This window comes from Piliocolobus tephrosceles, chromosome 18, assembly GCF_002776525.5.
Source record: "Piliocolobus tephrosceles isolate RC106 chromosome 18, ASM277652v3, whole genome shotgun sequence".
Lineage (NCBI taxonomy): Eukaryota > Metazoa > Chordata > Mammalia > Primates > Cercopithecidae > Piliocolobus > Piliocolobus tephrosceles.
In genome coordinates, this window is record NC_045451.1 from 58,022,364 (window position 1) to 58,046,193 (window position 23,830).

The following is a 23,830-nucleotide window of genomic DNA, read 5'->3' on the forward strand; positions in this document are numbered from 1 at the left end:
AAGCTTGGCACATACAATAAACTAGTTACTGTATCATGATGATAAATGGAAAAGGCAGGATACAAATAAGATGTTTAGTAGGACAAACTATGTAAAAATATTGACAGGCCGGGAGCAGTGGTTCACGCCTGTAATCCCAGCACTTTGGGAGGCTGAGGCGGGCAGATCACGAGGTCAGGAGATCGAGACCATCCTGGCTAACACAGTGAAACCCCGTCTCTACTAAAAATACAAAAAATTAGCCACACGTGGTGGTGGACGCATGCAGTCCCAGCTACTTAGGAGGCTGAGGCAGGAGAACGGCATGAACCTCAGGAGGTGGAGCTTGCAGTGAGCAGAAGTGAATATATATATATATTCACAGATGGAAATACCCTAAAAAGTTATAAGTAGTGGGAGTAAAGGGTGATTTTTCTATATATGTACTTTTCTTTCCTTCTACTTTACCAATGAATAAGCATTTATCTTGATAAAGTTTTTAATTTGATCAACATAAGGCATAGTTTTAAAATGTGCACACAGAAGGAGTAATTTCAAACAGTAATATATAATTAAATTTCATCTATTTACTCCTACAAAATTTCGCAAATATTTTTTGAGCACCTGTGCCAGCTCCGTTGCAGGTAGTGGAATGAGGCCGTTCCCACAGAGTTTACGTTCCAGAGTAGAAATACAGACAGTGAAAACCGCGTATTTATTGCTAAATCATCAATTCTATAACTGATTGTATAAGCACTTTTAAAATGGTAGTTTGGGTATTTATTACAGCCTTTCAGAAAACAAAACTGAATATGCCATAATATTTTAAGTTATAATTTTATTTTTAAGCCATAGGAAGGCAGTGTGTCAGAGCAGAGCATCTTATACTTTGCTGTGCACACAAATCCCCAAGTCCCCCCTGGCCCCCTTGTTAAAATGCAGACTCTCACTCAGGTGGGCTGGGAAACTCTACCTTTTTTTTTTTTTTTTTTTTTGAAACAGAGTCTCACTCTGTCACCCAGGCTGGAGTGCAGTGGCATGATCTTGACTCACTGCTACCTCCACCTCCTGGGTTCAGGTAATTCTCCTGCCTCAGCCTCCCGAATAGCTGAGACTACAGGCATGCACCACCATGCCTGGCTAATGTTTGTATTTTTAGTAGAGACAGGGTTTCACCATGTTGGCCAGGCTGGTCTCAAACTTCAGATCTCAGGTGATCCGCCTGCCTTGGCCTCCCAAAGTGCTGGGATTACAGGTGTGAGCCATCACACCTGGCCCGTAGACTCTATATTCTAACAAGTGCCTAAATGGTGCTGATGCCATTGGTCCCCAAACCACACTTAGACTAGCAGAGTCTCAGAGGTGTCGTTAGGACCTCTAAACAAGTTAGACAAGTTAAAGACGCTGGCCGACAGAGTGGTGTGAACTAAAACGACATAAACCTTTCCGAAAACAAATATTAGAAAACACTGCTAATATCTTCCTACTTGAAATTAAAAATTCTTGTATTTGCTGAAGGCCTGCTCTGTTAAACCAAATTTAAGATCCTTTCCCCAAAAGTACATCTCCGTTTTCCATTCTAGTAGATGGCCCCTCATCCTCAGTGGCCTTTGGAGGCTGACGGTCCTGACCTTTCTTTGTTCTCCTGTGTTCTTGCTCTATATGTTCTTCCCTTTCCTTGTTTCTGTCACACCAACCGCCATCTCGGTCCTAACCTCTCATGACAGGCTTGCTACACAGAGCCTGCCCGGACTCTGTCCACACCAAACTGCCACAGAAGCGGTGCACCCTGGAGACACTTCACCATGCCACTGATCCTTGACCAGCCGCCTCTTTGCAATGTGCATCACAGCAAACTAATGTAACTGGCAGGCTCTGAGCCCCCGCAAGCACCTGGCCTTCACTAGCATGGCTTGTCTCACTTCTTCCAAGCAGCTTCTCTGGTCCAGCTCAGCAAATGTGCAAGCCCTTAACCATGCCACATCACTGATCTTTGCCTCGTGGCCTCTGCACATCCATCCCTCTCCTCTTCAGACTCCTGATTCAAATCCCAGAAAAAATCTGACTTTTTCCATGGTGCTCTCTCTGTAACCTGCCTCCATGCTGTGTACGGAGAAAGAAAACAGTGTTCCTGGGTTTGCACTATGGCTCCGGCAAAACTGGTTATTAAACACACACACACACACACACACACACACACACAAGCTCTTTCAGTCAACTGCCATTATAGAAGAGAAGTTTAATTCCCGTAGGTGAAAAATCCAGCCCACATAGATGGGAGGATTCCTTGAACCCAGTAATTAGAGGCCAGACCAGGCAACACAGTGAGATCACAGCTCTACAAAAAAATAAAATTAACCAGGCATGATGGCACATGCACGTAATCCTAGTTACTTGGGAGGCTGAGGCAGGAGGATCACTTGAACCAACACGTTTAAGGTTACAGGGATCTCTGATCACACCACTGTACTCCAACCTAGGCAAGACAGCAAGAAAAAGAAAGAAAGAAAATTAAAAATAGAATTACCATAGATCCAGCAATTCCACTTCTGGGTATACACCCAAGAAAACTGAAAGCAGGAGCTCCGATATTTGGACATCCATGTTCATGGAAGCCTTGTTCACAATAGCCAAAAGGCGGAAGCAACCCAAGCGTCCATTAATGGATGAATGGATACACAAAATGTGGCCTAGACAAACAACGGAATATTATTTAGCCTTAAAAAGAAAGAGAATTCTGACAGACGCTATAACATAAATGAGCCTCATGAACATTATGCAAAGTGAAATAAGCCAATCCCAAAAAGACAAATACCGTATGATTCCACTCATAAGAGACACCTATCATAGACAAACTCATAGAGACAGAAAGCAGAAGGGTAGTTGCTGGGGCTAGGGAGAAATGGGAAAGGATGGTTTAATGGGTACAAAGTTTCCATTTGGAAAGACAAAACAGTTCCAGAGATGGATGCTGGTGATGACTGTACTCAATGCCACTAATGCCACTGTACCGTATATCTAAAAATGCATAAAATGGTAATATTACGTTGTGTATATTTTACAATTGAAAAAATAATTTTAAAAGCATTTAAAAACTCTACCATTTATAAACATTAGGGAAACGAAAAAGTTAGCAAAACATTTATTTTATAAACTCTTATTTAAAACATTAGAAACACTGAACATTAAAGGGATTTCCTTCTTTGTAAGAAACTTATCAAGAGGATTTTGAGCAGGGCGCGGCCCTCTTCTTGTAAGATAATGTATGATGTAAAGTACGCATCTCTGTCATACTTCGAACTGTGATACTCCTTATGCAGTTTGGATCAGCTTCAGTTTAGCCTTTCTGCTTTCAATGTTGTGAATCTTTCCAAGAGTTCTTTGAAGTGAAGTTTTTCTTGGCCAGTGTCACCTCCTCTGGGACATCTGCATCTTTTTTCTTACAACCACTTTCCTCCTTTATGTCTAATAAACTCCCCTTCACTAAGAGCCTGTGGCTGCACATCCAGAGTCCCTCAAAGAGGGGCAGTGTCAACATTCCAGGTCAGCTATTCCTTCCATTCAGATTTCATTCCAATTTCACTTCCAGTGTTACCACTTTTTTCTATGCTGCACGTTCATCTTTGTTAGCCAAAGTCCTCTTTCAATTATCCCCAGTAAAATGTCAGTGGTCTATCACTAGGAATGAAGGAAGCAACACAAGGACACTCTTTCCTGTCTGTGAACTGAGTAACAGAGGTGCAATGACCAGTCACATACAGACTCTGAAAGAAGTCACACGATTGGCTACTGATCATGATGTGCACCTGTTATATACGTAATGATTTGCGGCCTGAAGAGTTCATACACAGGAGTAACTGAAAATTGAACTGTGTTATTGGGGAACTGGTGTTACTTAACTCTGGAAACTGGAATCTGTGCATATTACAACCAAGTAAGGCCAGGGCTGTCTGCATGATTACAAACTAAGGTAAGAACCCAGAGGAAAGGAACCTGATTCTTAGAGAATGCATAGCAAACAAATGAGGCTGGAAGACCAGGGAAAGCCTCTCCAGGAAGGAAAGGTGGACTTGAGGTTTGAAGGATAAGTAGAAACTGAGTCAGCTTGGAGGAGAGATTCCACATGCAATGAAAACCCTGTGTCAGGAGGAAGCAAAGCAAAGTCAAGAATCTGAAAGATCACGGTAACTACAGGTCAGAGAGTAAGGAAAGAACAGAGCAATGGAAGACAAGGCTACCAAATGGCATAATTGGAGAAAGCACTGGTCATTGATTGATTGATTGACTAAGACAGAGTCTCACACTGCTGCCCAGGCTACAGTACCTAGGTGTGATCTTGGCTCACTGCAACCTCCATCTCCCAGGTTCAAGCAATTCTCATGCCTCAGCCTCCCAAGTAGCTGGGCTTACAGGCATGTGCCACCACGCCCAGCTAATTTTTGTATTTTCAGCAGACAGGCTCTCACCATGTTGGCCAGGCTGGTCTCAAAACTCCTGGTCTCAAGTGATCCACTCGTCTTTGCCTTCCAAAGTGCTGGGACTACAAGTGTGAGCCACTGCACCCAGCCAACACTGATCTTTTCAATGAAGGTTAATATGGATTCTAAAGCTGGTTAAAACTAAACTCATTGCCAATTTAAAGCTATTTTACTTTTCTGTTTTTCTACAAACCATTGTACAAAAGGAGGAAATAGGAGTCTATTTTATAGCATGAGCTAACTGGGATTTGTACAGTCATGGCCTGGAAATAATACAACAAAAATCATTTTAAAATACAGGTTGGGCATCCTAATCCACAAATCTGAAACCCAAAATGCTCCAAAATCTGAAACTTTTTGAGGGCTGGCATGCTGCCCCAAGTGAAAAATTCTACACCTGATCCCACGTGATGTTCACAGTCAAAATGCAGTCAAAACTTTGTTTCATGTAGAAAATTATTTAAAACATTGTACAAAATTACCTTCCAGTTATATGCATAAAATGTATATGAAACATAAATGAATTCTGTTTAGTCTTGGGTCCCATTCCTAAAATATCTCATTATGTATAAGCAAATATTCCAAAATCTGAAAAAAATCTGAAATCCAACACACTTCCAGTCCCAAGCATTTAGGATAAGGGATACTCAATCTTTATATGAAAAAAAATGAGATAAGGCAGTGATGGTCAAGGGGCAAACCAAGCAGGCCCAAGCTATGCCAGATAAATCCTGCCACAGATTTTGGTCCTAATCCTAAAAGCAATGGGAGGCTGAATTAGTTTTCTGTGGCTGTTGAAATAAATTACCATCAAGCTGGGGGCTAAAAGCAAGAGAAATGTATTCTCTTATAGTTCTGTAGACCAGAAGCGTGACATCAGTGTCACTGGGCTGAAATGGAGGTATCGGCAGGGCCATACTCCCTGGGGAGGCGCTAGGGATGAGTCCATTCCATGCCTCTTCCATCCTCTGGTGGCTGGCTGCATTCGGGCTTAGGGCAGCTGTGGCTGTAACCTTCAAGGTCAATGTCTTCAAATCCGTCTCTTGATGTTTCCATTTTGCCTTCTCCTGCGTGTGTATAAAATCTCTTTCCGCCTCCCTCTTACAACGATACATGTGATTGCATTTAGGGCCCATTGAGATAATCCAGGATAATCCCCCATCTCAAGATCCTTAACTTAACCACATCTGCAAGGCACCTTTTATTCTTTTCCTTATAAGGTGACACTGAGAAGTTCTAGGGATTAAGACATAGATACCTTTTGGAGGACCATTTTTCAGCCTACCAGAGAGGCTGCAAAAGAGATTTTAGTGGCGAGTCATTCAATTAAGACTCGAATGTTGGACAGATCACTCTGGTGGAGGTAAAGGAAGGGCAGGGAGGATATAAGGAAGCCAGCCAAGCCAGTGCAAGTGTCCAAGTGAGAGATGACGGTGGTCTGGACTAAGCGGTAGTAGTAAAGATGAAGAGAAGTGGATGGATTCAACAGACACTTGGTAGGCAAAAGTGGCAGACAATAAAGGTAAGACAGAGGTGCCAAGAGCCTTCCAGTGTGTACAACCAGGTTTCAAGTGGTACGATCCACTGAGCCTGAGAGCCCCGGAAGAAGACCAGGGCTAGAAAACTGACCTGCAATCTTGCTAGGTCCACATGATACTATTCAGCATAAAAACAGGGTTCTTTTGAAGGAACCAGCATACACTCCAGGGCTGGGAGCAGATCTTCCACTTTTCACTTGGGTTTGGTAAACCTTAATTTTCTATGTGCAAGGTGATGGTAAAAGACTTATCCTTGGAGGACGGGTGCAGTGGCTCACGCCTGTAATCCCAGCACTTTGGGAGGCCAAGGCAGCCAGATCACTTGCAGTCAAGAGTTTGAGACCAGCCTGGAAATCATGACAAAATTCCGACTCTACTTAAAAAAAAAAAAAAAAAAAAAAAGTAGCCAGGTGTGGTGGCACATGCCTGTAGTCCCAGCTACTTAGGAGGCTGAGGCATGAGAATTGCTTAAATCCGGGAATCGGAGGCTGCAATGGGCTGAGATCGAGCCACCACTGCACTCCAGCCTGGACAAGAGTAAGGCTCTGTCTCAAAAAAAAAAAAAAAAAAAAAAAGTCGGGTGTGGTGGCTCATGCCTATAATCCCAGCACTGTGGGAGGTTGAGGCAGGCAGATCGCCTGAGGTCAGGAGTTCAAGACCAGGCTGGCCAACATGGTGAACCCCTGTCTCTACTAAAAATACAAAAAAAAAAAAAAAAATTAGCCAGGCATGGTGGTAGGTGCCTATCTTCCCAGCTACTCAGGAGGCTGAGGCTGGAGAATGGCTTGAACCTGAGAGGTGGAGGTTGCAGTATGTCGAGATCACGCCACCGCACTCTAGCCTGGTGACAGAGCAAGACTCTGTCTCCAAAAAAAAAGAAAAAAAGAAAAAAAGAAAAAGCCTATCCTTGGGGCTGTTGAGAGAATTAGGATTAAGGATAAAATGCATACGACACAATGACGCGTGAACAGTGTGCAGCTATGACCCACCCACTCGACCCCCAACCACTGTCATTGTTTGCCTGTGCAGGCATTTAAGCAAAGATCAACAGAATTCTATGATTACAAGAATGTACTACGTCTAATTTTATTCAGATTCCTCTCTAGTTTTGCTTAATTCATATTCATTTATTGCTAAGTCTCAGTAGTCATTAAGAGTTACTGAAATGTTCTGAAAACAATTCTTCAGATAAGTCAATTTTTAAATAGTTTTTCTCAATGTATCATTAATGTGTATTAAATATCTTCCTAAGATATTAAATATCTTCAGCAATAGTTCCTTCTCTACCTTACGTCATACAAATAAACAGGCAATTCATCTCTATTCTATGCTAATGGCACGTGGAGACAGCATTGATAAGCAATTTACAAAGAGGACATCCAAACCACATTTCTCAACTAAAAAGACTTTCTAATCTTCAACAAGGACTATTTTAAAAGTAACAAAATTAATCAAGATATTTTCATTATAAACAGTGTGGAGATTCCTTAAAGAACTAAAAGTAGATCTACCATTTGATGCAGCAATCCCACTCCTGGGTATTTACTCAGAGGAAAAGAAGTCATTATATGAAAAAGACACATGTACATGCATGTTGATAGCACAATTCACAACTGCAAAAATAGGAAACCAGCCCAAATTTCCATCAATTAATGAACGGATAAAGAAAATGTGGTATAAATATACCATGAATTACTACTCAGCCATGAAATGAAATGAAATAATCACATTCCCAGCAACCTGGATGCAGCTGGAGACCATTATTCTAAGTGAAGTAACTCAGGAATGGAAAACCAAACATCGTATGTTCTCACTTACATGGGGAGCTAAGCTACGAGGACACAAAGGCATAAGAATGACTTTGGGGACTCAGTGGGGGAAGGGTGGGAGGGGGGTGAAGGATAAAAGACTACACATTGGGTACAGCGTACGCTGCTTGTGTGACAGGTACACCAAAATCTCCGAAATCACCACTAAATAACGTATCCATGTAACCAAACACTACCTGTTCCCCCCAAACTATTGAAATTTAAAAGATATTTTCATGATTTTCTCAAAGAGCTTTAAGCTATGATTCCTCTATTATATGTGACATAATCTACAAACTGCAGGAATGCTTTGAGGATTAAACACACACATCTGACCAGCTGTGGTGGCTCACGCCTGTAATCCCAGCACTTTAGGAAGCCAAGGTGGGTGGATTACCTAGGTCAGGAGTTCAAGACCAACCTGTCCAACACAGAAAAACCCCGTCTCTACTGAAAATACAAAACTTAGCCAGGTGTGGTGGTGCACGCCTGCAATCCCAGCTACTCAGGAGGCTGAGACAAGAGAATCACTTGAACTCAGGAGGCAGAGGTTGCACTGAGCTGAGATCGCACCACTGCACTCCAGCCTGGGCAACACAGCAAGACTGTCTCACAAAAACAACAACAACGAAACCACACACATCTATTTACACAAGCAACCCAAACGCTAATTAATTTTAGGAAATCATTTAAAAATATTACACACGGGTGCAGTGGCCCATGCCTGTAATCACAGCACTTTGGGAGGCTGAGATGGGTGGATCACCTGAGGTCAGGAGTTCGAGACCAGCCTGATCAATATGGTGAAACCCCATCTCTACTAAAAATACAAAAATTAGCCAAGTGTGGTGGCATGTGCGTGTAGTCCCAGATACTCAGGAGGCTGAAACAGGATAATTGCTTGAACCTGGGAAGCAGAGGTTGCAGTGAGCCGAGATCACACCACTGCACTCCAGCCTGGGCGACAGAGCAAGACTCCATTTCAAAAAATAATAATAAATAAATAAAAATAAAAATATTACAGACTTCTCTATTTTTCAGTTAAAAGTCATTTCAAAGGGAAGCTAGACACATTCTTCATAATAACATTTTGTGTGAACTAGGTCTCAGTAAACAACTCGGAATGTCATAGAAAATGTCCATCTTTCACCAAGGCATCTACACTTTTCTTCAGTTTTTAGTAGAGCACAGGTCGAGAAAATTTCATTTGGGTTTACATTACTATTCACAGGCTTCCTTAAGTATAAATTTCTAGACTTTAGTAGAATAGCTCTTTGATGAATGTTTTACAGCTCAACATTCTTCCATTAGGAGAAAAGATCCCAATTTCAAGTTAGCCTCAACTACTCTCTCTCACAAGCCCGGCCCAGATCCAAAATGTCACACAAGGGCTACAGAAAATCACTGAAGCATTCTCTCCTTGTCATTTTTACATTGGTAATTTCCCCAGACAAGAATCTCTGAGAATTCCACCATAGCAGGTCCTGCCACTTTGGCTAAACTTCTAAGTAGTTTATAAGTAGTTTAGGCTTTTCCCCCACACCATGGCCCTTTCCCACCTCCCCTTTTTTTTTCCCCATGTTATTTCAAGAGGAGTAATTTCTAGCTCAATTTGCAATTTTGATAACTCAAAGTAATGAGTGTCTCACCAATCATCAATACAGAAATAACCAAAAATAGATTTGGAGCCACATGGTTGACAGCTGAGGCAAATGGCATTCCACATGTAAACAAAACTCTTTTCTGTGCAACTAAATCGATGCAAACCTGGCTATAGTGTGGAGAAAAGTCAGTAGCCCAATTCCTTCAACAACTGTAGGCCTGGAAAAGCAGCCCCCACATAGCCTTGGATAGGTCAAGAGTCACATCAGGCCAGGTGCAGTGGCTCACCCTGTAATCCCAGCACTTTGGGAGGCTGAGGTAGGAAACTGCTTGAGCTCAGGAGTGCCTGGCCAACACGACAAGACCTCATGTCTACTAAAAAATAAAAAATTAGCCAGGTGTGGTAGCACAGGCCTGTAGTCCCAGCTACTCAGGAGGCTAAGGCAAGAGGATGGTTTGAACCCAAGAGATCAAGGCTACAGTGAGCTATGACCATGCCACTGCACTGCAGCCCGGGTGACAGAGCCAGGCCCTATCTCAAAAAAAAAAAAAAAAAAAAAAAAAAATCACAAGAGACATGTGTGCAGCTGATCAATTCCAACATGCTACTTTATTTTAGGCCTAAATAAAGATGCAGGTGTGCATAATTTGCAAGACAGAAAGATATCAAGTTCTTTCTTGTTCCAGGTATCAGGTGACAACATGTAACTTGAGATTTTGCAATTTACCATTCAAAATTGGGGAAGAGGGGAAGCACTCAAAGCCTCGCCAGTGACTCATTCTATTGGAAGCGATCCTAGAGGCCGTGCAGCATGAATTTCAGTTTAATACGACTGCTTTTTTTCTTTCGAGATGGAGTCTCGCATAGTGACGTGATCTCAGCTCACTGCAAGCTCTGCCTCCTGGGTTCAAGTGATTCTTCTGCCTCAGCCTCCTGAGTAGCTGCAATTACAGGCACCCACCACCACACCCAGCTAATTTTGTATTTTTAGTAGAGACAGGGTTTCACCATGTTGGCCAGGCTGGTCTCGAACTCCTGACCTCAAGTGACCCGCCTGCCTCAGCCTCCCAAAGTGCTAGGATCACAGGTGTGAGCCACTGTGCCCAGCTGATTGTTTCTTGCTTCTCTGTCATTTAGCAAATTCAACTTGAATTTGGATTCAAAATGTCATTTCCTTCTTTTTGTCCTGTTCTGTTAGAATATTACCAATAGTACCAGTTCCATTTGCAAGAGAGAGAATGATACAAATATCTGCAAACCTGTTTATCTTTGGTGCTTATTTTATGGAGTGATAATTCAATGAAGTACAACCCAAAGGATGGCTGCTGCAGACGGAAGGAAGCAGCAAAAAGCAATAATCTGTGTGCTAAGAAGGCCAAAGTGGAAAGAGCAGCAAGTAACACTCAGCTGCAGGCGCTGGAAGTGAGGCACACTACGCTCAGACGCATATCTTCCTGGAAAAGCCCCACCCAAAAGCAGCATTATGGTGCACCTGAGCATGTAAAACAGGCTGCGCTAACATGTATTATGGGATGCAACTGATGTCATGGTTGAGGGTAGGACCAGGGAAAGCTCTGCCTATCTGTGTATCAAGGTGCCCTATAACATACTACATTCTGTGGCTTTCCTTTCCTAATTACTTCTAAGTACAAGCTCAGCAAAAAATCATGAAGCATCTGATCCTATTTCCTCACATTTTAGAAGCATCCCATATGCTTCTAAAGACCATGGAACTTTGAGACAACTGTGCCCTGATTCACAGGGATTTAGCCTTTGATTTTTAACTAAATTTTTGTTTGTTTAACTTGCATAACCTACTTAGCAAAAAAAAAAAAAAAAAAACTTGCTCACTTCCTGGGAAGCATATAGGCCAGTTTATACTTTGAGATTCAAAGTTAGGAAGAGTTGGGTGGGACCAGGGCAGGAAAATAAAGTCACCTAGAGGCTGGCGAGACACAGGTCCTGTAAGCTAGATCCATGTGGAGTATGAAGAAGGGAAGAATCTCAGTAGTTCTCCATGCACATGGCAAGAGACAAAGAAACCTGAGCTGACATACTTTTCTGGAGCTGTTTGGCATGAGAATCTCTTGAACCCAGGAGGTGGAGGTTGCAGTGAGCTGAGATCATGCCACTGCACTCCAGCCTGGGAGATAGAGCAAGACTGTCAAAACAAACAAACAAATAAAACATAACTATTTATTTTGGGTTTGAATCTTGTTTTTCAACCTTACTCTGAAACTGTCCTCAGGAGTCGGCTGCCACTCAACTATCCTATAAACATTTCTTCAATTCATCATCTAATCCTGGATACCTATTAAAGGCAACGGTCTCTAAAGGTCTTGGTGTGCAGAGGGATTTAACGATGGGAGATACGTTTTCTGAGACACTCTGTCAGCACACATCCTATGTCTTAACACAGGAAATTAATACCATCCTGACAAAGAAGGCCTGGTTCATTGCAAAAATGTCACACTTCTTATTAAAACCACTTCAACAGCCAGTATTTTGCCTTGGCAGGTTAGGGTTATTTTCCCCCTTCCCTTAACATTTATGGGTAAGTTTGGTCTGTCACTTTCTTTACTTTAAAGCATACCTGCTTTCTTATCTGCTTCTCTGCAGCACCTTCTCACCTTCTCCTAAATCCAAATTTCTTCATCATACAAGGGTGCAGTCATCTAACTACTTCATTTTATCATCGGATAAAGGTATGCTGAGCATTTACACTTTAAAAATACATGTAGGCCGGGCGCGGTGGCTCACGCCTGTAATCCCAGCACTTTGGGAGGCTGATGCGGGCAGATCACAAGGTCAGAAGTTCAAGACCAGCCTGACCAATATAGTGAAACGCCATCTCTACTAAAAATACAAAAATTAGCCAGGCGTGGTGGTACATGCCTGTAGTCCCAGCTACTCAGGAGGCTGAGTCAGGAGAATTACCTGAACCTGGGAGGTGGAGGTTGCAGTGAGCCAAGATCAGCCACTACACTCCATCCTGGGAGGCAGAGCGAGACTCTGTCTCAAAAAACAAAAAAGAAAAAAAGAAAAAAACTATATATATACACAGACACACACACACACACATATAATTTTATTTGGACATTCTATTGATTTTTAGACATTGTATGTGTGAGTAGGTTACTTCATCTATCAATTTCATTTCAGGATCATAAAAGGGGAATTACAAAATATTTGTTAGCAAAAGGGGGCATTCGGTGTGACAGAGTGGAGAGTCACTGCTCTAGCAAGCTTCCCCTTCTGGCCACCAGGTTCTCCCAGAGATCAGTTCTTCCTGAAACGCAGGACCTGGCTTTTGGAGTCTGGCAGTTACATTTCTACTTTCTCATGCCGGGCAGGCAAATCATATCAGAGCATTATCATAGCACCACCTCTTAGGGGTACCCCAGAGCCCTGCAAGGGATCAGACGGGAGAAGCAAAAGTCCCACCAGTTAGGCTGGCCTCCTTGTCACTGCACACAACACTGAGTAGAGAACAGCTCAGAGAGCAGCCATCCTGAATTACAATGCCCAGGTCAGGTGCAGCTGACACCTGTGACCTCTTTGGAAGCAGGAGACTGAGTGTCATTAGGGCCCAGCTTTCCTTGTGATGGCACTGTTGAGACCCGCATGTGGCTCAGCAGCGGCTCTGCTTCCCATTGCTCCTACTCAGCACAGGGCAGCCTGGATGTTCTAAGGCAAAGGCAGTCACAGGGCCAGGCAGGAGCTCTGGCAACTCCTGAGAAGCAGAACATCAATATTAGGGCCTGTCTGGAGCACCTTAAATTGGATCAAGAGACACACCCATGCCATCAGAATAGGAGGGAGTGATGAGGAACAAGGCTTTCAGAGCTCCTACAGGGCAGCTGCCTCCTAGGCTGCACTTCCTGACTGCAAATGAAGGGGAGCTGCTATGCCTTTAAGAACTTGGACCCCACATAACTCCAGCAACCTCAGGAAGGCCAGGAACACCTGGAGAGGAAGTCCAGGTATTACCCATTTCTACAATCTCAGCCCTCTCATGCAGACAGGCAGACGTGTAAACAATTTTGATGCAACACAAGTGCCGGATAAAGGTAAGGACGGGATGCCGCAGGAGTGCAGAGGAGTCATACAACCTTTTTCCAGGAATCTGAGCTGTGTCTGGAAGAGCAAGATATACCTGGCTGGATGATGCAAAATATTCCAGCACAACTAGCATGGAAGGGACAAGGGAAGCAGAGAGGGCCAGATCACAGGACATCGGAGGCCAGGCCAGGATGCTGGGCTTTATCCTACACAAGACTGGGAGCCACAAAGGGTCTAAAGCTTGCAGTGACAGCTCCTCTGAAGACAGATCTCTCTGGGGGTTTGATGGATAGCTTCTGGGTGTCAGAGTGCAATCTGCATACTGCTGAAGGAACTTGCCCCAAAATGGCTTTGACGGGACACATGTGAATCCTTTCACTGTAGAAGTTCTGTCAGAGAGGTAGACAGCACATGGTCATACCCAGACTCTGGAGCCAGGCAGCCCAGTTTCAACCCCAGCGCTTGCCACGACTGCTGCAAGACCCGAGCTGGGCCACCTCATGCCCCTGGGCTCTTCCTCCTCCCTCTGTCTAAGGGAGATAATAAAGGCTTCCCTCACAGAGCTGGCAGGGGGATTAAATGAAGAGAAAAGTTTAGGCAAGGCTGGGGCTGCGGGCTGGCTCACAGTAAATGCCATCTAGCATTTATCACTATGTGTTTACACTGATGTACACAAGAAAAATACAGTCACCTAAAGTCAGTGAGTTCACAGATATTACAGCTTTGAACAAGACCAAGTGTTACAGTGACCGTTTGAGGTGGATTTGAATAAAGGTATGAAGTAATGCCTCCTGGACGGAACGACCTGCCTCTCACCTTTCTCCTGCCCCTCACCTTTCTCCTGTTCACGGCAGACACTCTGTGAACACAGACTTTTTATTTATTTATTTATTTATTTTTTGAGACGGAGTCTCGCTCTGTCGCCCAGGCTGGAGTGCAGTGGCCGGATCTCAGCTCACTGCAAGCCCCGCCTCCCGGGTTTATGCCATTCTCCTGCCTCAGCCTCCTGAGTAGCTGGGACTACAGGCACCCGCCACCTCGCCCGGCTAGTTTTTTGTATTTTTTAGTAGAGACGGGGTTTCACCGTGTTAGCCAGGATGGTCTTGATCTCCTGACCTCGTGATCCGCCCGTCTCAGCCTCCCAAAGTGCTGGGATTACAGGCTTGAGCCACCACGCCCGGCCGAACACAGACTTTTTAAAGAGATGGACTTCCTGACTCTCTAGGGGCTTTCTCTGTAATAACTGAGTTTTCCTGTAAGACAGGAGTAACTATCTTACATATATGTAGGTATATTTCGTGTGTTCTGAAATTCTTGAGCAAGAAGGAAGAGATGGAGAAAGCAACCTCAGCTAGGGAAAAGGGTGGTGCAAACCACCATCTTTACATAAGAAAAGCCCCAGCGTGGCAGGAGAATCCCTTGAACCCAGGAGGTGGAGGTTACAGTGAGTCAAGATCATGCCATTGCACTCTAGCCTGGGCAACGGAGCAAGACTCCGTCTCAAAAAAAGAAAAGAAAAGAAAAAAAAGAAAAGCCCCAGCTCAATCATCAAATCCACTTCAAGGAGGCATGACTTTCTCTTCCTACACAGCACACGCATGAATAATTTTACATAAAAACATGTATTCGCAGTCTCTTGTTCAGAAACCGGAATGCATTCTCCCCATGTTAGCCCACAAAGGCTATTCAACCGCCAAATGGACCCACGTTACAGAATGAGCAGCAGGCTCGTGACTTGAGGGTGTTGGGAGGAGAGTAAGTGCTGAGAGAGGTGCTGTGTAAGACAGGGACCAGTTCTTCCCCACCCAACCCGACCTTTCCACAGGGTAGACCAAGCACTAGGCAGTTTCGAAATCAATTCATCTTTGCCACACAGCCATCTACTTTTCTGTACTTTTTTGATACTCTCTCTTCTCCCTGAGTCCTCTGTAGCCTCTTCCAGTCCCACTGCTGCTGCTTGGTAAATACGAGGATTACTCTGGCAGAGGAGACCAGGTACGAAAGTGGCATTTCAGGAACTAAAACAGGCTGTGTGAAAGATCTAGAGTCCTGAAATACCACATTTGGGGATCTACAAGTGGTTTCCTGTAACTAGGATAGAAAGTGATTCCATGTTTCAATATTACTTCTCTCTCCCTTTTTAAAAAAATCCTCATCAAAACTTTATTTCACTCAATACAGCTTCTTTCAACTAAATTAGAGAAAAAAGGTAATCTCACTCAACCTGTTAATACAATACAGTCAGCCCTCATTATCCACGAGTTCCACAACCAGCCGCAGATCAAACATACTTGGGAAAAAAACATTGCATTAGTACTAAATATGCAGACTTTTTCCCTCATCACTATTCCCTAACCAATGCGGTATAACAACTATCTACATAGCATTTACATGATATCAGGTATTAAAAGTTACTAGATGATTTCAGGTATATGGGAGGATGTGTGTAGGTGATACACAAATACTGTGCCATTTTCTATCAGGGATTTGAGCATCCACAGATTTTGGTATCCACCAGGGGTCCTGGAATCAATCGCCCATGGATACTGATGGATAACTACATATGTGACTTAAGAGAACACATTCTTTTAAAGGCTCGCATCTTTTGCTTTGTGTATTTGTACAAGTGTACACTTGTACACACAGAGACTTACATACACTACAGCACAGGTATTTTTTCCTGATAATTTCCTCCAAACTATCCTATTATTCTACAGGCAGTTGCATTTTAAAAGGAATCTCAATTAAGCCAAATGAATCTTTAATGAATATTTAATTAGGACCTTTTCAGACAGTGTAACAGTTGGGGGGAAAAAGATGCCTTTTTCCAACACACCACTGAGTTGAAGAGGATGGAAAACGTCAACAGATGAGTTTCCTGTCTTTCCCGCCAGTTCCCTTAAACCATTTCTGCTTTTCATTGCTTCTCCTTTTCTTACATGTCTGCATCTGTGGACTCTCCTCTTGTCTCCAGGAGCAAGGCACAGACACATTCTTGCCTGTGAGCCGCCGAATTGTCTAGAAAACATGGGCAGCCTGCAAGTCCTTCCTGTCCTCCCAAGAATCTGACATGGTTTTAGGCAGGTAAGAGGCTCAGAGGCCTGCTGACTCAACATCTCTTACAAGCGCCTTTGAGTTTTTCCAGGAAGCACCGAGGTTTTCTCAGAAGTCAAAAAACTCTTTCTGTAAAAGGCCAGAGAGTAGATATTTTAGGCTTTGCATGCCATATGGCCTCTGACGCTACTCTTTTCTGCAGGTGTAGTGCACAAGCCACCACAGACCACACATAACCAAATGAGCATGGCTGTGTCTCAACACTTACTTACAAAAACCGGTGTCAGGCTAGAATTTGCCCACAAGCCACAGTTTACCAACTCCTGGATTATATGGAAGCATCTGTATAACACCGGCTCTGCAATCAACATGCTCACAAAAGGAGTCCCACAGATCCTACGGCTTTCTCATATGGCTTTGTCATATGTGCCAAAAACTGTGTTAAATAATTTAGGGTCCACACATTCATTTTACGCACACTCACATTATTTACCATAAATTTTTCTTGCTTCGTATTTTAATACATTTTTGCCATTTTATAGTTTAAAACGGAAAAGAAAGGGTCACAATTCACAGCAACTAGGTACCAATAAACACTCATAATAATGATACATGTTTCCTATTTTAGTTGACAATGACTAAGTAGGACTCTTTAATAGTATCTACAGCCAGAAACTGGTAGTAGCCCTGGCAGAGGTAAAAACTGCAGAAGTCTTAGGATCAAAAAGAATGCCAAGAGTTAAAGCAGGAGATGGGCTGGTAACCTCAAGGGGGGAGGAGTGAGGTTCAGTACCAGGGCAGCAGAAATAAGAACTGCGAAGCTCATTTGGATCACAAGCTCCAAACGTCTCACGCTCCTCAGGCCTCCATGTGGTTCACTTCTGCCAGTCCTCTGTTAAAAAGTAATATTTCAAGCCATAAAGAGAAAAAAAGGTGGTGACATTAGGATCCTGAAGTCCCAAGGAGCCAAGAGTGAATTATGGCTGTGACAGCCACGCTGTGGACGATGGTCACGGTGAAAAGTGAGTTGACGAGACACCCAGTAGCTAAATAACCCTGAGAAAAGCACCGACCATGGGAAGCACGGACTGATCAGTGGTAGGAAGAAAATAAGTGTAGAACAAGCCATCCTATGTGACGGCCTAGTAATACTGGTTAGTGTGCAGTTCTGACCACTCTTTTCCCAATGTCATTTCATGTCTCCACGTGGGTTTTTCTGTTGTTTCCTCTCCTAGGTTTCTGTTTAAACCTCACCACCTCTCATATTCTCCTTTTCCCCTTGCCCTGCCCCTCCCAACTCCTCATTCAACTGATTCACTTCTACCCCATCATAAAGCTCAGGCATCACTTCCTCCACAAAACTGTCCTTCAGGCTGGGTTAGACGCTGCTTCTCTTTTCTTCTACAGGCTCCAGGTGACCATGGTTATGTCTCCCAGCCTCCCTATCACCATCAGCTTTACCTACACCTACACTGCAGCATCGAAATATCTAGCACGTGTCTTTGGCACCTAACCCACAGCCTATCTTATGTGCCTGAGCAACTAAAGGTCTGAGTGCATGTCACATATGCAAACAGCGAGGGAGAAAGGGAATGAGTGTCTGTGTGTGAAGGGGCAGTGACTACTGCTAGACTAGAGCACTGGGCACTAAGACCAAGATCAGGAACTTGACTTCAGGTGGTCAAGATCACGAACTTAAAAACATATGGACTTGGGTTCAAAGCAGGAGCGCCCTCCAACAGCACAAATCTATCCCGACCTCTGGGAAAACACCTCAAAGTGCATAATGGTGGCTCAGCACCACCAAAGAGCAGTTTGTTGCTACAGTATTACTATAGTTCCAACAAAAAGGCAGCTACAGTTTCAAATCCCAACCAGGGAGCTGTCCTATATTCCAAAAGAAGGCTTCTACTGTGCATATACTTCTAATTCCTATATGCCTAATATCTGAATTATACAATCCAGACTTGCCACGAATTCAGAGTGGCCTTCACGATAATCTGTTTCTACAAAGTAACCATTTCTCATTAGGCAGCTGTTGATAAACTTTCACCATTCTAGTAAGGTGGCATGAGAAAATGACCTTCTTGCTTTAATAAAAAATATTGTTACACTAGATATAAAATATGTTTTCACTGTTAAAGTGTAAAAGTAAGACTCTGGAAGGTTTACTAATAGAGGAAGGGTGTCTCCCTGTGATAAACAATCATTAAAAAAGGAGACAGGGAGGGTAATTTGCCCATCCCTCTTATGTAGATAAAATGAGCCAGCAGTGTGCTCCTCAAACACTTATCAAGTCACTGCTGAGCCTTCAGCAGGCCATTTAACTTTGGAACAGAAAGGGAAGTTTCCCAATGCATAACAGAATCTTAAATCCTTCATACGTACTACATAAGATGAACTTTAAATAGAAAAGCCACCTGCACACAGAACACTGTGTCTTGTACTCGAACTACACTGTGAAGAAGCAAGCATGATACTAGCAGGGAAGGCACCACTTACAGAAGCTAGCTAGAGTTTATTGAGTGCTTACACTTAGCCAGGGGCCATGGATTATTTCTTTTAATTCTAACCATCACACAATAATGTGGGTACTCTTATTGTTACTCCTATTTTACAGATAAGGAAGCAAATTTTGAGAAACCAAAGTCAGCAGCCACAAAAGTGGCAAAAGTAAGACTGAAACCCAGGTTGCAGGACTCTTGTCCACGAACACACCTGTACGCAACTGTGCTTTCCAAAACACGCATCAGAAGCACCTTCTGGGAGGTGGGAAGAACGCAATGATTGTCCACACCACAAACAAATTAGATGGAGCCAAGGAAAACTGATAGGATGATACCATTTCTGTCTACCTCTGTCTTTTTCCCTCCCACCATCTCTGAAAAAGACTTTTTAACACTGCTGGAAAACAAGGTCGCAGAGCAGAAGACAAATTATTATAAATTTAGTGAGGGAGGCAGAATGGTAAAACGAAAAGAGTCCTTGATATAGAACTATAGTGTTTGTGTCCTGGTCCATAGTAAAAGCTAAGTCTCATGAGCCTCGTTATAAAACTGTTACGATAAGATACACCTCACTCTTTTGTTGTCATGAGAATGGTGAGGATATATAAGGGAATGTGTCTAGCACTGTGCTTGGCAGAAAAGAGGTACTACAGTTTTTTTCCCTTCTTTATCTTCAGTTCCCATTTCAAAATACAAGCAGACAGCACCTAGCTATACAATGTAAATATTCCCTGGACACCTCCAACGCACTCACCTACACAGAAATATCTCTGAAGGGGCATCTCTCTGCTGCTGCTGTGGGAGAGTTTTCCAACCACTCATATACTGCCTTCTATTAACAGTGCATAAAATTTTCTAGATAAAGCAAAAATTCCATGCTTTCAATGTAAAGGTAGTATTTTAGCCTACTAATGCAGAAAAGGAAGGGAAAAAAAAGACCATTAAAATAAATATCACAGGAGACTTCAAAGCAATAAGTACTGAAATACGCAAGTACCTAAATCATCAACTAAAAAGAGTAAATTTGACTCTACAACTCTCTCCATCCTCTCATACAACACAAACTGGTAGTCTAAAAACGGAATCATAGCACAGTATAGGAAATATTCATACCTTTTTTCCTGAGGGCTTCTTAAAACTACGAAAGAGAAATTGTGTGACAAGTAAACCCTTTAAATCCCCCATCAACAGCCTTTGATGAAACTTCATCTTGAACCCAGACTTGTATGCTTTAAAAATTAAATGTTCTAAGTAAAGCGAAGTTGTTTTTACTTTCAGACCAAAGGGGGAAAAATCACCGATTTAAAAGTAAAAGGTCTTTAGTGAAAAGTTCACAGTTGTGAGATATTTGCTTTGCCATTAAGAAGGTGGAAGCTCTGCTGGGTAGCCACCACCATTGTTTGAGGTCTGAGACTTCAGGCATTCTCATTCTTACAGACTCTGCCTCTCGGTCACAGTTGTACATTGGTTCTCTCATTTCAACCAAACTACACTTTGGGTCTCCAACGTGTGAAGCATGTGGCCCTTAAACGTGTTCGGGAAAGCTGCTAAGCAACATCCTTAAGGCTCGTCAACAATCCAGGCAGCAAATCACAAACTTGCTTCCTCACCCCGAGAACACACACTCCAGGTCCCCAACGAAATGAAGGTTCCTTCCACCCCCACAGGAAAACTACCAGGTTTCAGTTCTTTCGCTTTGTTTTTTAAAAGACAAATAAAAAATTAACTGAACACACGTGTTTTCCTGCCATTCTCATATACTTTTCAAAAATCCATTTTCTTCCTTCCTTTACGTTGGAAAATTCTTAATAAATAACGCCTGCTTGAAAGATATTAGGAACTCATTTTGAGGACTGAGTTTGTAGAAGACAAGGCAGAGAGATGAGTGGGCAGAGTTGGGCTGAAATTTTTAAATTCCTGCACCGCAAAGCAACTGTGCGTGTCTGTTTTCAAACAATAAAAGCGTCTGGAACTGCACAATGATGCAGAGCCTTGCGAGGCGCGAGGAGCAGGCAGCTGGTGGGCTCCGTGTCACAAAGGCTGCCGGGGCAGCACGCGAGCCAGAGTCACGACAAGCCCGGGTCCCAGGCTCGCTGCTGCCTCAAATCTCATCCGGTCCCAAAGCCAGCTGCCCTGCGGAGAGAAGCCGACCGGCACCGGGCACATCTCTGGGAGGGCGAGGCTGGGAGAAAGTGAGAGGGGAGACTGCGGGCGCGCGGGGGGTCCCGGGAGGGAAAGGGCTACGGAGCCCGGGGTAGGGGGTGGACGAGGAGATGTGGCAGAGGCGCATTCCCTCCGGCAGATCTTGCCCGGGAGGCGACCTGGGGACCGGAATCGGGGACTGACAGGAGGGGGAGGGGGCTCCCGTGGGGCCGCAGATCGAGGCGCGTGAGCCGGACACGAGGTGCGCGCGGCCGGGATGGGGGAGCGGGGACGCGTGGGTCACCTGTATTGTTTGAAAAGCTGGTCCGACTCCCTGAAGCCGTTGTTGAGCAGCATGTTGATGCCGGCCAGGGCCAGCTCCGCGTCCTGCAGGGGCGCCGCCGCCGCCGCAGCCGCGTCCGAGTCTCTGTCGTCCCGCCGCCGCGGCCGCTGCTGCTCCGAGCCGGCCATGGGCGCGCGAGGCCCTGCGCTGGGCCGAGGCGAGGTCGGGAGCAGCTGCTGCGGCCCCGCGCGCGCCCGAGCCCGGCTCTACCTGCCCGGAGCCCAGCGGAGCCGGGAGGGAGGGGAGAAGAGGGGAGGGAGGGGAGAAGAGGGGGGGGAGGGGGGAAGAGGGGAGGGAGGGGAGAAGAGGGGAGGGAAGGGGAGGGAAGGACCGCGGAGGGAGGAGCCGCGGCCCGGCTGCGGCGCGGCGTGGGAGGTGGGCGTCCGGCCGCCGCCGCGGGGATTACTCAGCAGCACCCGACTCGCTCGGGCCCCGAAGCGGAATCCGTTTCCGGGTGTCTCTCACCCAGCCAAGCCGGTCCCCGAGCGGCGGCCGCCTCCACTTCCTGCAGCCCCCGCGCCCCGGCCCCTCCCGGGTCCCCAGGCCGCGCCGTCGCCCACCGCCCAGAGCTGCTCGGACACACGCACGCGGGGCCCGGAGACCCGAGCGCCCCACCCTCTCCCGAAGGGGCCGGACCCAGGAGTCGAGGGGAGGGCAAGGCGCGGAGGGAGAGCGAGCGTGCGGGTGTGGAAGGAAAGGGAAGGGGACGGGGAACTCCGCCCGGGCCGCAATGCAAGCGCGCGGCGCTTTGTCCACGAGTAACTGAAAACCCACGTAGCCCGCGCCCGCGCCCCCAGACTCCATCCTGACCCTGGGGCCGCCCCCTAGGACCAGCGCAGCCAATTCCCGAGGAGGTGGGCGGCGGGGGCGGGGTCTCTGGCACCTGCCGGGCCGCTCCCCTGAGCCCCGCGCTGCGGGACTGCAAGGTAGAGCCCCTCAGAGCCGGGTACCACCCACTCCAGCCCGCCACCACCACTTGCGCAATGGGGCAGGAGGAGAAATGGAGGCCTCTATGCCATATGCCCAAATATTTAAAAGTTATAAATTCAGCTGCTAAAGTGTGCTCTGTTCTCATACTACCAATTATTCTTGCAAAGCTTTGGTTTTCATATGACCAAATGTCAGCAAAACATCAAAAGTGACTGAATTTAACCATTATCACAGAAGTCTCACAAAACATCAAAAGTGACTGAATTTAACCATTATCACAGAAGTCTCACAGAAGTCATCCAGGCTGGTGATACCTGGATGCCTAATATTCTAGAGACAAGCAATGCATAAGTCATCTTCATGTTTTTTTCATAAATTTATTTTTCTCTAATTTAGCAAAATCTCTTAATGTAGTGTTACAATCAAGATTATGTTCTAATGCCAAATTAAACAACCTTCCTTGAGTCCCTGTCGTTTTTAGAGTGTAGTTTATTAATTTCAACTTGGAGAAACTTTGCTGAAGCATTTATAACAGAATTGTTTTTTAAAATGAAAGCAATCCTCAGGTTTAGAAATAACTCATGAATTTTAAACATGTCATCCATTATCATGGGACCAATATAAGTTATTACAGAAAAATGCAAAATAATTTTGTCATATAAGTTGCTTTTACTTATTTTGTAAATTGTACCATCCCTTGTAAGAATATCTAAATCCATATAGGATTTTCAACTTTTATAAATAGAAATTTTAGAGTAATAAGAAGTACTGCCACTCCTTAAGTGTCATCTGTAACTGTTGCAAAACCTTGCTAATTCTTGAGTACATCTGGAACCACAAACTGGAACACTGACGGAAGCAAGAAAATGGACGATTCTCATCCTTGGGAAACAGTACATTGTAATGCAGGAGTCACTGCATTCACGCTGTCTGAGAAGGATTTGACAAGCTGACCTTTAAAAAAAATCTAGGTTTTCTTGGAGTTAACATAAACATAGTTATGTTAACATGACATAGTCTCAAACATCAGCAGTGTCACTATCCTTCATGGCATTGAGAGACTGTAACCTTTTGTTTTTAGGGCGTTGAGCTAAAAATGAGAAGCAGCATTCCCTGGAGCCTCCATGGCATCAGTCATGATAATGGATGTTGAGGGTTATGCACCCCACTGAGGCAGCACTGAATGCCAGATCCTAAGTTACAGAGGTGCTCGTATGTTTTTTAATAAATTTATGCGTGTGTTTGTGTGTGTTGATGGGCAAGGCCCTCAAACGGAGGTCTTAGGGACTGCACTGCTCATTGAGGCCCACATGAGGTCATTGGCATGGAGGGGTCCCCTGGCCACACACTGCCTGAGGTCACTCTGACAACATGCACTTACAGACT

General features: G+C 44.6%; 1 protein-coding gene and 1 long non-coding RNA gene across 5 annotated transcripts in view; both read right to left on the minus strand.

The window, feature by feature from the left end:
* Nucleotides 1-21,940, minus strand: part of TTC39C (tetratricopeptide repeat domain 39C) — a 115,312-nt gene extending 93,372 nt beyond the window's left edge. Inside the window, exons 1-2 of one of the 4 annotated variants that reach the window (XM_023207776.2) lie at nt 21,476-21,940; nt 16,229-16,651 (exon numbers count right to left, since the gene is read on the minus strand). In XM_023207776.2, coding sequence (XP_023063544.1) covers nt 16,588-16,651; nt 21,476-21,642 — 231 coding nt within the window. In that variant the 5' untranslated portion in view covers nt 21,643-21,940 and the 3' untranslated portion in view covers nt 16,229-16,587. Of the gene's footprint in view, nt 1-2,506; nt 2,585-16,228; nt 16,652-19,783; nt 19,868-21,475 lie in introns of those variants that run through there. The other 3 variants (XM_023207772.3, XM_023207773.2, XM_023207774.2) reach the window with 3 other exon arrangements.
* Nucleotides 975-2,483, minus strand: LOC111539763. The gene is made up of 2 exons (XR_002730768.1): nt 1,962-2,483; nt 975-1,928 (listed from the first exon to the last, which is right to left on the minus strand). It is a non-coding gene; the product is annotated as an uncharacterized LOC111539763 (long non-coding RNA).
* Nucleotides 21,941-23,830: the final 1,890 nt, after the last annotated feature.